This window comes from Gobio gobio (genome assembly GCF_949357685.1).
Source record: "Gobio gobio genome assembly, chromosome: 18".
Taxonomy (NCBI): Eukaryota; Metazoa; Chordata; class Actinopteri; order Cypriniformes; family Gobionidae; genus Gobio; species Gobio gobio.
In genome coordinates, this window is record NC_137111.1 from 13,344,166 (window position 1) to 13,361,538 (window position 17,373).

The 17,373-nt window shown below is 36.5% G+C and overlaps 1 protein-coding gene across 2 annotated transcripts in view; it reads right to left on the minus strand.

Annotated features, from left to right (window-relative positions):
• The window catches only part of LOC307142376 (CUB and sushi domain-containing protein 1), a 787,545-nt gene that overhangs the window by 568,214 nt on the left and 201,958 nt on the right, over positions 1 to 17,373 (minus strand). The window contains exon 2 of one of the 2 annotated variants that reach the window (XM_079843154.1): positions 1,162 to 1,378. In XM_079843154.1, the coding sequence (XP_079699280.1) occupies positions 1,162 to 1,378 (217 nt within the window). Of the gene's footprint in view, positions 1 to 1,161; positions 1,379 to 17,373 lie in introns of those variants that run through there. The other variant, XM_079843155.1, reaches the window with a different exon arrangement.

Below are 17,373 nucleotides of genomic sequence, written 5' to 3' on the forward strand. Positions count from 1 at the left end.
GCACACAAGAAATGTATGACAAAGCACTAAAACAGACAATTAATTGTCATAATCATCAAAGCCCTTAAAACTGGCAATTATTCGGCATAACCGCCATCATTTTTTTGACAATTAATCGTCAGTAAAATTGTATGATCGTGACAGCCCTAATGGCAAGGATAAAGGCCTATGATTGTTTTTGTTTTCATTATTTATCCAAATTTTTGGTTATTGTTATTTATTGCTGTTTTTATGGTTTATGCAGCAGTTATTTGTAATAGTGTCCTTTTAGCTGTGTAATATGGCATGGGTGCTTCTTATGACGTGCAGACTATGCAGTGCCCCGAGGAGTGGCGTGAGGATGTTCCCATAATATCAGCTACTGACACAGCGTCTTGATCCCTATTCAGGGTACCAGGGTTATACATAACCTAGACATTTTCTCTGTATTAGAGCTGTGTTGAACTTTTGAACCGGTGTAAAAATTGATGAAAAATGTAAATCAGTCCATCTGCAAAAAATAACTACATTACACAAATGCAATGTTTTCTCTCTGCTTAATGTCACTACTTCTCATACTGTTGGGATGTATGGGATGGTCCCATTTCCTAGTCCATGAGCCCATTTGTCTTTATGTAAATCATTGAATCAACTGAGACTTAAAAGCATTCTACATCTACAGTATCCATTTTCACTGGGCTTGGGTTTTTGTCTCTCTTAATCATCTCTTAATTCATTGACACTTGAAGCTCCAAATTCTGCACAATAAATCCTTCTAACAGCTTTCTCCAGGAAACATAAAATGACCCTTGACTGCTCCTAATATACATTTCTAACAGGTATTTCACGGGAGTCTCTTCTTTAGCTGCATCTGACAGGCACTAGACCCACCGTCCATTGTACAGGATGGTGTTGTGTAATTTATATTTCAAGAAATTGCAGTGAGAAGACATGATAATAAAGCACTTCCTGACTCCTGTGTGGGGGTATTAATGGGGTCTGAGTATCTGACACAGCGCTTCCGCTCATGGAAAAACAGAGAGAAACACCTTGAACAATTGCCATCCAAATCTTTTACAAACAAAACTAAAAGCCATCAAAATGCATGTGACCATGTTTATATGGCCAAAATAAAGGCATCATAAAACTATTGTGACAGGAAGCATGGAGCATAGGCCTCACCTCATCTTCAGGTTGCCCGGCTGTGGTTGTCCATCATAGATGGAGACAATATCAAAGTCCTCCTCCAGAGCGAAGGTGTGGAATGACAACTGTATCCTATTCCGCTCTCCAGTGACTATGATCCATGTACAGTTGGCATAGTTTGGGTATCCGTGGGGAAAGCCAGGACTCTCTATAGTTCCATTGAGACCTTGTATCAGGCCACCACAAGTCTGACCTAAGGACACAAAAACAGGAATTGACCTCCATTTGTCATTGCATATTATAAAGTATATATATATATATATATATTGTTGTTTTTATGAATTTTAATAATTAGACATGATTTTTGATTATTAAATTTTTATTAAATGATTAAAATGGAATCCAGAAAACTTAAAACATAAAACACAGAACTTGGTAAAAATAAAACGTAATTGGTTTGAACATATTTCATTGGGCATGTAATTTTTGTTAAACTTTAAATAAATTGTTGTTAAATTGTATGTTTCATTATTTCAATTAATTAGACATCCTTTTTGATTACAAAAAATGTAATTTAACAATTAAAATGGAGTCCAAAAAATTTTTTACAGAAGAAAAAACAGAATCTAGAAATATTAAAACAGAAAGAGAGAAAAAAGGAAATCCCAAAATCCATTCTCCAAAATCCAATTTTTAAAGACATAATTGAGCATTTACTGTGTGAGAGGACAACCATTTTAAAGACTTAATATTATACACCGATCAGGCATAACATGAAGTGAATAACACTGATTATCTCTTCATCACGGCACCAGTTAGTGGGTGGAATATATTAGGCAGCAAGTGAACATTTTGTCCTCAAAGGAATTTTAAGGTAGCCTACCGCTAGTTGAAATTCAAACTATACCCAAGTGAGAGGAGGCCATACCATGCAAGTATTTTCAGAGCACACTAAGCCGAACCAACAGCATCAAAACAAACAATTGGCTTCATTAAAGGTGTAGGTGTATAAAGCTCAATAAACAGAGATTATATCATTGTCCTTTCAACCTCTCCTGTTTTTCTGCTGAAAGCAAAATAAAGCAAAATCATTCCACCCTCAGTCAGGCACCATTAGCAAACGTTAAATAATGCTTGTGAGTGTATCTGCATATAGATGTTGTCATTGATTTCAATTTACTCTTGTTTTGATTCCTCAGCAGGGCTTTGTGTCAATCTCAAGCCATGCATAGCTGATTAAGGCTGGTAAAGTGCACACTTTTTTAGACCTCAGTAAAGCCAAATGACTCTGACGAGCAGGGAATGAAGCAAGCTGGACTTATAAGGAAGTGGCATATGAATGAACGTAGGCCTGTGCTTTATATAGAAATGGCATTAAAGGCAAAATACATATTTTTTTGGATTAAAAAACACTAGAACAATGTTATATATTTTGTTTATTTGTGTAGCCTACTTAATATCTCAAATGATTCCAACAATTAATTTTGTGTTTCCAAAACAATTTAATTCCAGAGAATGCAGCTTTCAATCGTTGACAGACACCCCGTGTCATTGCTTTGCCTGTCAATGACATTATATCTGCTTTACCCTTTTTTTCAGTTTTGCTTCAGTAGAAACCTTGGAAAAATGAAATATTAGACAGGTGAGCAACTGTTTGGATACCGTTATCAACAGAAAACTAATCATTGTTATATAGCTCAACAAGCTTAGTCTTAGGATCCTATTTTAACGATTTGAGTGCATGGTCTAAAGCGCATGGCACAGGTGCACTTAGTGCGTGTCCGAATCCACTTTTGCTTGTTTTACAATTAAAAAAACGGTTGGCGCGCCAGGCGCATGGTCCAAAAGTGTTGTACCTAGTCTTGTAATGAGTCATGGGTGTGTTTCAGAGTCTCATCTCCCATTCCTTTTAAAAGTCATTTGTGCTTGCACCATGGTGGATTCGCTATTTACATGGCGAAATTTGCAAGCGGAAAGACTGGACGCTTCTCCAAAGGAATCATTTTATTTGTATTATTTAAAAATGTCTGCTGCTGCTTGTCTCTGTGTGTGTAATAAGCAGAGTGTACTTGCATTGTGCACCCGCCTATAGGCAAATACTAATGCAAAATAACATAAAAAAATACTGCGCTATTGACTTTAGACCAGGTTTTTGTTTTCAGTTGCCTCAAAATACAAAAAAACACTTGCTTCATGCCTCAGAAATCATATATCAGATTGATGATGAGGAAGAACTGCAATGTCACAAATTAACCAAACAGATGTTTTTTTTTAAGTTGGTGGATGTTGCCCCTCAATCTTGAAAGTACATTAGCCAAAGAGGGACATACCCGTAAATTCAAGCTTCGCCTTTCGCGTTCTAACACTCGATGGCACCGTGTCGAATGTGGACGCGGTTGAACTGGAAGCCAAGTTAATCTTGGACTAAATCGGCCACCGTTGGAGTTAAAACGAAATCGGAATTGAGAGGAACAGAAACTAATATTCACTGGATGGTCATATACCTTTTCACCGCTAGATGGGGGGAAATATCACACAGTGTAGCTTTGAGTAGGAAGGGCAATGATAAATATGAAATGTATTATGAGTTTATGTGAGGATTGTTTTTAAGTTCACTTAAATTAAAAGCTGTTATATTTTTTGAAGCCTAGTAAATGTTGATTTGTTATATCATTGTCAAATGAAGAGTCAATGAAATGTTACTCTGCCATCCAGCATCCCCCATAACCCCCCAGCCCGAACTCCCCATCTCCCGCTCAGAGGTCTCCCGGATTTTGGTACCCAAATGTTGACAGGTATGGCCCCAACCTTCAAAAAAATTTAATTGGAATTGCAATCCCCTTTGCATTTGCATTACTTATGCCTTAAACAGTCAGCTGTCAATCAGGTTTATTGATATAGTCAGAAAGTATGCCACGCCCTCAAGTGGTGGAAAACAAAGCACCGCTTTCATCTGTATTCATTCCTATAAGGAAAACGGGGAGAAATATCCAATGAATGGGTCTATTTTTGCATCAAAAACATGTTGTTAAACTTCTGTGTAGTTTTTTTTGCAAATAAACAAAGCCAAAAATCTGGGACTAAGTATTTATCACCAGCGAACCAAAACAAAAAGAAACTAAAAGAAGACTGCTCTGGTTGCAAGTATCTTGTCAAGAAGAAATGAAGATAGAGTACATGAACCCCACAACTAAGCAGCATGTGTATGTCTGAAAATGTTTTAAATGTCAAAATAAAGATACAAATATAGTTGTAAGAATAAGAATGCATTTCAAAATGTTGAAATGAAGCAGAATTCAGAGTTTTTGATTACTTGGGTCGTGAGCACAGAGACTGCTCACCATTCAAATCATGTCAAGTTTCTACAGATTCTCTGATTTTAACTCAAGATAATTCACTGTTAATAATGATATTCATTTAATACATGCCGACTGCAGACACGGCAGTTTTCTTTTTGATTATTTTTTTCTGGTTGCCAGGTGAACATAAAATCAAAACGTTTTCCACCACTTGAGGGCGTGGCATACTTTCCGACTATATAGGTAAACCCCACCCTCAAGACTGATTGACAGTTGACTGTGTAAGGTATCTAAAGTGCAAGTGCAAAGGGGATTGCGATTCCAATTTAGGATTGTGGCAGGATCTAGAGGAAGTGAAATAGCAAATAGGTGATTATTGCATGTTAATACTGGTTGTTCTGATCCTGTTTTATAGAGTCTTTGGAGTATTTCATTTCTTTGAGTTTTCGTTTAATAAAATCAACTGCTGCATTTAGATACAGCTCTTTTTTAATTTCATTGTTTCAAGATCTAGTTGTTGTTTCTCAATTCATGACCTTTAAGATTATGCAAGACACATGTTGTTTTATTTTATTAGCTATAAATGTGTGTATGCTAGAGCAGTGGCCTCTAGGCTAATAAGCAATAGCTACCAGCAAGAGTCTGTCTACTCTGGACACATCCAAGCAAATCTTCCAAATTCTTTTGGTCAGAAATAGTACAAACGCATGTCAGAAACAGAATGAGGCCTCTGCCGCTGACGTCTTTTGATAGGATGTTAATTCAAATGAAATCATTTCACATTACTTATCTTTTTTTAAAAAAAATTTATCAGTTACCTCAACCTTGACTTGTTGGGTTTTACAGTGTTCTCGATTTTATTTGTCACGGTAATACATGAAATCAATTCAGATCAACTTAAATTTTTTGGCTTATGTATTTACTTAAAATTGAGAAATCAACTTTCCCTTGAGCTTTTGATATATAAAAGGTCATAGTAATATAAGAATATCCTGTAAGTTTCAGAGCTGAAAACTTCCTTGTTAGTCAAAGACAAGCTTTTATAGACACCAGGCCCAGAAAAAAATCTCAGAATATGCCAGGCTATGACATCAGAGTGAAGCACCGCCTCAACAGAAGAAGAACAACGCCTGATTCTGTAGCCCCGCCCACGACTTGTGCCACTAACATAAGCCTACATGGAGCTAAACCACATCGAATTTCTAAATATACCACATAAGCTTCATTCGGATTCCAATATTATGAACGCATGGATGAACTTTATTTTTAATGAATATCCAGCTCACGTGGGGAAGACATTGCGCGTCTGTTCTTTCATTTCACTGGATATGTTTGTAAACAAGAGACTGGATTTGCAGACAGGATGAGATTAACCACACTAATGTGAGTAAAAAAACAATTTATCTATTGATTATGTGTTCGTGTCTAACTGAACATTAGCACGATGTCAAAGGCTGAAGAATCCTTTATTTGTGGTGTTGTTGGTTCATTGCGAATCGGGATCAGACTCGGACATGTATGGGCCAGGGCTTGCAAAGCCCAACGTCACGGGGCTATGTATTTTCAAGACAGGCTACCCAAACATAAGCCTGGCCCGCCGACTATTTATCTTAAATACTGAAATAACTCTCTTGACTTGTGTGTGTGTGTGTGACACACGGTTCATGCTTATATCCACCGATCGGGCGGGCCAAGTAATAAAAAATAACATTCCAATCAATCGCGGGTGGATGAGAGATAAATCATTGTGTTTGCTTGATAAAGATATTTTGCGAGCCCTGTGGGACGAATCATTTCGGTTGCCGTTTCTCACAGGCTTTCAAAACAATTCCTCGTGTAGCCTACTTACAGGGGAGCTGAAGCTCATTAAATATGCAAAACTGTTATCCAATCCTAGTCGTAGGCGTTTACTTCCAAGTCTTAAGTGTGGCACAACCATAAAAACCAAGCGTGTCTTGAGAGAGCCTCAAAACCAGGGTAGAAAATAGCCTATTACTTATTCATTAAGATGTTTTTGAAAGTAAAAACCACGCAAACATCAGAAGTTGACCTCAGACAGCAGTATAAAAAAAAATAAAAACTAGTTCATGACCCATTTAATTCATAAAGTATAATTCAATGATTTCCCAGCTTTAAAATTTACTCAGCATTTTTCAGTATTTAATAGTCTAAGTTTTTAGAGTGCAATTGACATCCTACTCCATCAAAGACAATACATCAGCAAGATCACCAGATGTTGAGTAGATGACAACATTAGCTAAATTAGCTATGATTAAGCAGTACGAACAGCAGCAGAACAGTCGAAAATGGGGGCTCAGAACAAGGATTTGCAAACAGCAGGGTGAAATAAAACAGGTGTTTCTATAACAGCAGATTTCAGAGTGAAAAAGTTGACAGTACACAGATGGGATGTGGTGTCTCTGTGAAATGTTGACACTCATTGAGCATACAAAATATGGCTAAAGATGAGCACAATTTATCTCAGCCATCTGTAAGTTATGGTATTTTCATTCAGTTTAGGCTATATATATATATATATATATATATTAGTCAAAGCAAGTGTGGATTGCAAAATAGCAAAATAAAATAAACCCAAAAATTATTCATACAGTGGACTACCAGTACATTTGATCAAATTTTGGCAACATAATAATTCAGACACTTTGACCTGACCATGTTTTGCTTAAGTGTTTTTTCTTTAATTGCTAATGCAACCTTTTACACCACAGACTGAACAAAATTAAGCTTGCTTGGTCATTGGTTGCCCAAAATTGGTATTATCTAACTGTGTACTTAAATTTAACAGCTGATTGGTTCATTGTAATCCATTACATACATTTATATCATATAAGAAATAATTTCTATCATTCTATTTATACGTTATCTGACATTATCAAGATGAATTTGTGTCTTTAAAAACCCTCTTTTGCACGGAACTTCCTTCCGCCACAGATTAAAATCTCAAATTAACAGTTTAACAGTTTGAGCCCAAGCCTCCATTGCTAAATTTAAAATGTCACTTTATAACAACTAACGAAGGAAGTCACTTCGTTGAGTCACATCGTTGAAGTTTATTGGGTAACATTTTACAATAAGGTTCGTTAGTTAACATTAGTTAACTAAATTAGTTAACATGAAATAATAATGAACTGCACTTATAAAGCATTTATTTATCTTTGTTAATGTTAATTTCGACATTTACTAATGCATTATTAAAATCTTGTTAACATTAGTTAATGCACTGTGAACTAACATAAACAAACCTTGAAAAGCTGTATTGTTTTATTAACTAACGTTAACAAAGATTAACTAATGCTTAACAGAGGTGTTGTTCATGGTTAGTTCATGTTAACTAATGCATTAACTAATGTTAACTAATACAACCTTATTGTTAAGTGTTACCGCTTATTGTTTTACTGTATGTAGAGAGTATTATGAAGGAGAGAGAGAGATCATGTAGCTGATATTCTTTACATCAGTGGTTCCCAACCTTTTTTACATGAAGGCCCCCCTCCTCTCTGAATAAATACTGCAAGGCCCACCGACTCCCACCAATGTTTTTTTTTTTTTTTTTACATCACGATATATTAACATTCAGTGTTCTTTTTTGCAAACATACTTTGCAGACATTCTTTACAACTTAGAAGTACTTACTCTGCTCAGTTATACAGTACAATAAGTACAAATAAACAAAAGTCAACCTGCCATACCAAACAAGACCACAGGGAGATGCCAAATGACCTCAAAGAACTACTATACGGGTCCATTCATAATTAATAAACACACTAAAATACAAATGAAAAATAAAATCATTCTGAATGTGTGGAAACTTAGCCATCTGAAGTTGATGTCAGTGAACAGTTCCTCTGTCAGAACAAACAAAATGGAGCTGATGCTCTTTTAACACCACTGATACGCACAAACTTCTCCAAAGCACACTTCTTCGACAAGCATCCGTTATAAAACACTCAAAGTCCATTCATTTTGACAACTACGTGAATATATTGTAATGCGTTTATGCAGAAATACGATGTTATATCGACCAGTGAGCCGAGAGCGCACGTTTTTGTTTGAACATCAATAACATACTCGCGCGTGACTAATGTATGACTCCTGCATGTCACTGTAATCGTATTTACCTTCATTACAATCGTCACCCAAACAAAACTTTATTCAGTGGTCCGAGGGCGCACATACACGGTTTGCGCATCAATTATAACGGACACGCGCGTGCCTAATGTATGTCACTGCAATCGTCTTTACCTTCATTACAACCATCATCCATCAAAACTTTTTAGCGACACTGGTTTGCTTTATCCAACTGAAATGTCTAGTGTTCATGAAGCGATTGTGTGTTTTGAGCTGCCGTTCAGTCAGTATTTCACACAGCCCGATTAGGAACGCCTTGGGCTGCGAGAGAGGTGGTTCTTTGTTGTAATTTATATTTTTAATTTATATAGTTTATATTACTATTTATATTATATTATATTATTATATACTTTTATTATTTAACTTATCAATAATACAATTAATTAATTATATTAATATATTCAAATTAATTTTAAGTTATCTTGCGGCCCACGCGGAGGATCACTGCGGCCCCCTAGTGGTTGGGAACCACTGCTTTAGATAAATCTTTTAGTCATAATCACAAAATCAGTTTGAATGTCCACTGAAGAAAGTGATATCTTTGTCCTTTTAACAGTTAATGAGTTTTCCCATGCGCTAGTCAGTGCATTTGTTGGTATTTACCTCTGATTTCGAGCATTTGTCAGTGATTTTGCAAAATCTGACGGCTAGTGAAAATCTGGGCTAAAATCTTGCATTGTGAACTCGGCATTAGGTACACTAAGTTCCAAATGGTCAGCCTTGTCAGTGGCCATGTTTACACAGCAGCAGATATAATTCCTTAAGGTGGTTATGTTCACACACAGTTTGCTATTTACAAGATTGACAGCCACGGGTGGACTGGAACAAAAAAATGGCCCTGTATTCCCTTTCATAGATTCACTCGACACTGCATCAGTAGCTGACACTAACCCACTTTGAGTAAGCTTCACTTGTTCAGGGTGGAACACATGGTGGTGTTTTGTAAGTGTGTGCTGCCGTGTGCTAGCTTTGTTACAAGTGCATACACACGTGATAAAAGTGTCAAGTACATGGGTCAGATGGACAATCTTTCCCCAAGCAGTAAGGAAGTGTGACCTTCTCTGGCTTCTACAAAACTTTTAGATGTATTTTCTTGTGCCGTGGATAAATTAAAACTAGACTGGTCATCGAAAGCAACCTTTTTCGACATGGATTTCTAATCCCGCTACCACCATTTTCAAGAACAAGGGCATGATAAAATGCTGGCAGTTGAAAAGATGTTTGCTGCTGTTCTCTTACCATCTTCTGTTTTGTCTTAAAAGTCAAAAACGATAACAACACAGCCCTGAATGTCAGTGAAGACCACGGCAGATGAGCTCTAGAGATAATAAGTGATGAACTTCACACAGTTATTGAACCGAACTGAATCAACATTGAACTGATTTCAGCTGAATAATGGCAATATTGTCTTTTTTAGAGCTGCTTTACAGCAGAATTGAATTCTGTTTGCATCATTGGTCATCATATTTCTGTTTATGACTGTAAAGCTACTTTAAAACAAACTGTATTGTATAAAGCACTATGTAAATAAAGGTGACTTGACTTAACCATAGTTCCCTTCCGCAGATGTCAGACATAAATCGCCTGACGCCTCTCTCTCTTTTTTTCACTTTATCATATACACGTCACTTTGAGGAAGTGCAGTTTTTGAATGTTGATGCAGAAACATATAATATGTTTCTGCATCAACATTCAAAAACTGGACTTCCAGACCCAGATTTGACAAGGAGTACAATAGATCTGAAGGATCTGAGGGAAGATCTGTTTCTTTCTTTTGGCCTGGCCTGGCCTTGTTACCTTGTACCTTCACAAAGTGCATGGACACTGCTCTGGCTCCACTGAAGCCACCAGGGCATATGTGTCCTAAATGACTTTGATGATTGGCTAATTTTGCTCAATCAGAGATTTCATGTCTCAACATGTTCCTTGATCACCTTCAAAGGCTAAGTTTAAGATTAAACCTTCAGAAGAGTGTTTTGGGTCTACTGGGTTTCATGGCATCGGCATCACAGGTCATATGATACTGTTTCAGTGATGGGTTAACAGTAGTGGAATTTGTCTCTGCTTAATGAGGGTTATGTGGAGGTGCTGTCTGACTCATTAGCACTGGAAACAACCCTAGTTGTAAGTCTAGTAGAGTAAGTTGGGGCACAGTTTTTTCAAGAGACAACCACTATGCTGTCTGGGCGCATCCTGTGTCAGGACAGACAACATGGTGGTTGTTTCCTTGTCAAATGTGGTCAAATCTGGGTCATGATAATACCTTGTCTCAGGGGGAAATGCATTTGCAACCCATGGGGATTAATGCGGAACATTCAGCTTTTTTTTTTGCATAATACTTTCTGTTGTTGAGGTTGGTGGGATATGGGAGAAGATCTTCTCTTGTGGCACGGGTTGAGCCCCAGAGAATGGAGGATCTGATCTGACAGGTATTCGCCAGGGCAGATGTGGAGCTGTTTACTTTGGGTGAAATGACCCAGTGTCCCTTTGATTCTTTCTGTCTTGTCCATTGTTGAGGGAAGGATTGACAGCTCGTCGGAAGCACCTGAACTTTTCTTGGTGGGCGGCTCGCCAACACCCCACCAACACCCACATATTAAGCACTGTTATTTACTGGAGTGCTGTGAGTGCATGGGAAACAAATACCAAAAGCCAAGTGATGAAATGGCACTACCTGATTGAGCTGCACACAAATCCAGCAGAAGCAGCGTGAGAGTAGCTCAACCATCCCAAGCTTTGAAAGCGATGTTTAGTCATGTGACACATATTGTACCAATAGATACGTATGTTTATACCACCAGTGTGCCAGTTATGTGCTATTCACTTTCACACAGTTGCTAAAATATGTTACTTTGCACACTTCATATCACAGTCCTGCAAGGATGACAGAAAACGTACTCGCATTTACTGTCCTGTGGGAAAACATGAGAACAGTTGCGTTTTAGACCAACCATAATAATGGTAGACTGAGTGCGACCTGGACACATCAGTGAATGGTGAGATATTTTGCTAAATAAACTGATCCTGCCAGAAGAATTGTGTGATAACTTTATGTCTGTATCACCTCAGTGAGCTTTTATGAGGTTTTATGCATGTGCAGTAAGTTGAATTTGTCGTTTACTGACATTTCAGTGTGGATGAGAAACTTTTGGAAAACGTTAGTGTGGACAGAAAGCGTTTTGAAACGAAAACTCTATCCGGATTAATGTAGACGTAGCCTAAGTAATAACCAGCAGTTGTTTGATCCATTTGAATTCGATACAAGCGCAACATGATATGTGAACATTAAAGGCTCTGTGGCGAAATTAGCTGAATCCAGACCGACCATGTAAACTGAAGTGTTGAGGTAAACTGTACAGGCTACATAACGGTAATTACAAGCTTTTCAATCCCCACAGCACCACCCTATAAAAATGTACCACTCACTTACTAACTCTGTGTAGAAATGTTGCATTTTGGTATATTATTAATCTTACTACTATTAGCTTTAAATTAAATATTAGGTAATATAAGGGCATTCTTAGTGATGTTATTATTATTTTCGTTGTTGTTGTCATTGTTGTTTTTGTTGTTGTTATAGAAACCATGGTAATGGAGAGCATGTTTTTTCCTGCGTCATGATCTTACAGTTAATCTCTGGACTTTATGCAAGAACTATGTAAAATTTTCACTGGAGCAACAAAGGAGAATTTAAAAGCTTTATAAAGGATAAAGGATGAAGCTATGACTTTTTCCTTCTGTGTAGATATGATCAGTTCTAATAAACTTGAATTAAGGTAAAATATTAATTCAATAATTAACACCCTGCATTATAATGCAATATGAATATCTAACACATTTGCAGCATATAAAAATATCTATAATTTTTTATTTAGATATTCATTTATTCATTTAGTTATTCCGAATTAAAGGCAATAACCCCAGCAAAATAGTAATGGGCAAATGTGTGGGAAAGATGAGCTGAACTTCTAGAACCAGAAAGAAGACCTTCTAATGATAAAACTATTTAAAGTAATCTCCTTGAGGCAGCTGTATGCTTAAAAGTCGTTGCTGTTTCTGGAAATGTTTGTCTGAATGTTTGTGTGAAGGTCCACTTGTATAGACTGGGTAAACCCAGCCTGATCTGCCGGCGATTTGATTTCGCCCTGCAACTCAGTCTGGAAACCTGTACATTCATTTCTACTGGTTCTGTTACACTTTTGTGGGAACCAATCACAGACTGGCTTTTCCACCTAGCACGCTATTGGTTGAAGGACTATCCAATTGCATACAGAGTCATTTGAATTATGCTTGTTTATTACGCTTCTTGTGGTCTGATTGGTTGAAGGACTATCCAATTGCGTACAGAGTCTTTTAATTTATGCTAGTTGATCACGCCTCTTGTGCAGTAGAAAATGCATAGCAGACTCCCCAGATCAATGTTCAATCTTAAATTGAGCTTGGTCTGGTGAAAGCCAGACTACCACTTGTAAGCTTTCCTGTAAATACGTCTGCAACCCATAGGTGTTTCCAAAGGTGTGAAAAGAGTCTTAGAAACTTTGGATCTGGTCTTTGAACTGGCTCTTTGTCTGTTTCTGCTCTGTTAGCAGAGATTGCACAGACCATTTTAAATGCAAGGGCTACCTTGATTAGGAAGCTAAAGTGTGACTTTTTGCGTTTTTTTGTGCAGATAACAAAGTTTGAATCCAGACGACCCTGTTTGTTCAATGCTGTCATTCCAGAAGCATTTCTCTGCAGGTGCATCCTGCCTACAATTAGTATGTGGTGGCGATTGCTGCTGAACCTGTGGTGTTTCTTCGGGGTGACATTCCCTTGTTTCCTATTTTATGCATGGGATGAGACGGCTGAGGCCTTTTTGTCCTAGGCTGCACAATTAATAGACTTCGTGGCATGGCAAATATATTATTTAAAGCTATATCCTGCTTTCATAGCATCTCTCATTCTTTTAAAGGGGTGATGAATTGAGAAATCAACTTTCCTTTGAGCCTTTGGTATATAAAAGTTCATCGTGATATAAGAATATCCTGTAAGTTTCAGAGCTGAAAACGTCCTTGTTAGTCAAAGAAATTTTTTTATAGACACCAGGCCCAGAAAACGAGAGATCTCACAATATGTTGACCATTGACGTATCAGGACGCAGAAGCACCGCCTCAAGCCCGCCCACCGAATCGTGGAGCTAAACGATGCGTATCGATTGTAAACAAGATAGAGGTCGAGACTGGATTTGGAGACATATTGAGATTAAATCACAATGCTGTACCTTTTATATTGGATCCGACAGGAACGGTGCAACACACTTATGTGAGTAAAACATGTTTTTTTATATGTGTTAGAATTGCATTGTTACAGATCGCTTGATATCTATTGATTACATACCTTAGCACGCTATCACAGGCTGGAGAAGGTGTTATTGGTTCATTCGTGATCAGACTCGGACTTGTAACAGCAGCTTGCAAAGCCCTGGAGCTATGTGTTTTTCAGACGGGCTATCACTGGCCAGCCGACGCGCGCACGTCATTATATTCACTGATGATCGGGCGAAATGATACATTTACATTTACATTTATGCATTTAGCAGATGCTTTTATCCAAAGCGACTTACAACTTGGGGGTACACGAAGCGATTGGTCATGAAGAGTTGAGTAAGTGCAACAAGTGCCCGAAATACTGAGACCGTGTACATTGCTCAGTGTAGCACAGGCTAGAGAAGGGAAAAAAGGGGGAGAAAGAGGAAAGGAAAGGTTTTTTTTTCTTTTGTTATGAGGTTAAGTGCTCACGGAAGAGCTGAGTTTTTAGTTGACCTTTGAATGTTGTCAATGATTCTGCGTTTCGTATGGCGTTGGGAAGATCGTTCCACCAGCTGGGAATGTTGAATGAAAATGTTCTGATACAGAAATAACATTACAATCAATCGCGGGTGGATGAGAGATGAATCAATTGTGTTTGTTTGATAAAGACATTTTACGAGCCCTTGCTGTAGGCTGGGCGATTCATTCCGGTTGTCGTTTACAACACGCTGTCACTGACAGGGGAGCAGAAGCTCATTAAATATGCAAATCGAATCGAATCCTAGCCGTGGGCGTTTACTTCCAAGTCTTCAGTGCGGCACGCCCTTTAAAACCAACCGTTTTTCAGAGAGCCTCAAAACCAAGGCAGAAAATAGCCTATTACTTATTCATTATGATGTTTTTGAATGTAAAAACCACGCGAACGTCATAAGTTGACCTCAGACAACAGTATAAAATGTTTTAAAAAGCCAGTTCATGACACCTTTAAATTTTAACCAACATGGGTGTTGTTCAAGATTGTTCATGTTGCTTGTTAATTTGGTTTGTAAATTGCTAAATGTTTTTTCATTTCGGTTCGTTTTGATCAAATATTTTATTTTTCCTTCCCTGTTGCAGTCTTCTTTCTAAAAGGTTACCGGTAAGAACTAAATAAAAGTAATATTATTTCTATAATGAGATTACAATGTGCTAATAATAAAATCAATCACTGTTCTTTTCCCCCTTGAGATATAGCGTAAGTTTATCATTGATTTGAGTTCTGCCCTTTCACCACAACTCCTGTTGTAATCAATGACACTGTCTACACTACTCAATGAATCCCTTATTTACATTGTGTCCCCACTGCATTCATTAGAGTGCAGAAATCGCATTGAAATGGTGAGATCTTTGCATTTGTGTGCTCAACCGACATGACTGTGATCGGCTACAATGCTCAGTGCTGTGGCCTTTTATGCAGTGGGAGTAGATCTGAATATAATTCTGCAGTAATTTTTTTCACAATTAGTTCATCTTGACAGCTGTATTAGTAAAAACAGTAAATGTTTGTAAAAGAGTTAAACATGTCCATAATACTTATTGCATATGCAAATATCCAGTCATAGCAGTAGGCCTTATAAAATCATGTGAAATATTACTATCATTATACGTGCAACCCAGAAACTTCATACAGTAATACAAATTGTAGTTCATGACCCCTTGAAACATACATTTATTCAATTATTATTCAATTGTGTGTGATATATATAGTATATACATATACAGTATATATATATATATATATATATATATATATATATATATATATATATATATATATATATATATATATATATATATATATATATATATATATATATATACAAACACACATACACACAGGGGATATAAAAAGTTGATCATTCATTTTCCAAATAAAAATTAGAATTATTAAATATTATCTGCAAAGAGTACACACATGACATGAGTAATAATGTGGATGTAAAAATATAGCCTTTTGCATAAAACAGAACTTTAGGACAAAGAAGCCTCTGCCCTGTTAGTTGCTTCATCAATGGTCAGAACTAATGCAAAAGCATGACAAACAAGCAATGCATTGAGACGTGAGCAAATAGATAAAAACTAAATGAAATATAAAAAATATAAAAGGTAGCCTAATCTTTGATTATTATCACATTTTATTTAGTGCACATGAAGTAAAAAAGATGAAAACGTTTACATTTTGACCATTTAGCGAGTTTTAATCTCAAAACTCTTTATTTGGTCTTTTTCAAAGAAACATTGATTGACCAATAAATGTCTCATGCTCAAGCATTAAATATGATATGATGAAAATTTCCATTAATACTTGTATGCCACATTTTAGTTAAAATTATCAAAGGTCATATAAAAGCATCACTGATGTTTGGTCTTAAATACTGATATCACAAAAACCTATTTATTATTCTTAAAAATATATTATCACATTCGTTCATTCCTTCGACTCTTGGTAAAAATAAAATAATCTGTGATCTTAACTGTAAATATGGGCTACAGAGGGCTGTAGTGTAAAAAGTGGCCCAGCTTGTAGAACCAAACCTTTGGGCACTAATTCCTTCCTGTGTATTTATATATTATATAACTATTTTACATTTATTGTATTTGCTAACCATAATGTGTTGTATGCAATTTTATTTTGTGATTTTATAATTGTGATTATTTTTAAGGTTGCCTTTTTTTTACACCTGGCTGGAGGACTGCCGATGAAAATTAACACTTTTGAGCTAACTCGGGTACATTTACATTATTGTAATGTTGATTAATGTACATTGTCCTCTTTTAAATAAATAAAAAAATTAAATGAAAAATGAAAACAATGAACGACTTCAAGGCAACATTGGCTGGAAATAATTTTTTTTTTTTTTTTTAAAGCTGCACTGACCCAGAATACTATTTGTGATATGCTGGTTCGAGAATATATGAAATAAGCAATAGGTCTCTTCAAAAATGTAAATCCAATAGCTTATTAATCCAATTCAAATTCAGGCAGTGCTCACTAGCTGAAAGAGTCATCATTAATACTCTAATGAGAGAGAGTTGACAAGTAGGTGCAACCTTACTTATAGTCAACAAAATGTCCAAAGGAAGGTAAAGTGTTACCAAAAGTTTTGTCTGTGCATATCATTAAAATTAATTAATTGCTGGCTTCTTTAAGCTATAATTGAATTACTCTTCCCTGGTGTACATGGTAAATAGACTTTTGAACTTTTCTAATTTTCCATTTAAAAAAAACATTTTGTACTGTGTATTACAAATCCCATATTTTCCAGCCAAAGTGCGAGAAAAAAATATATAATTAAAGTATGTCATACGCAGCTTGACTTTCATCCAGTTATCAATTCAATCTTTATGGCAAAATCTTTTATTATTGCTTTGACCGACACTTGTTTTGCTGACAGTGCTAAAAGCCAGCTATGTGGAACTTAATTACCTTTGTTTTAAGCAACTCAACAAAATGTCCATTCAAAATAAATCCA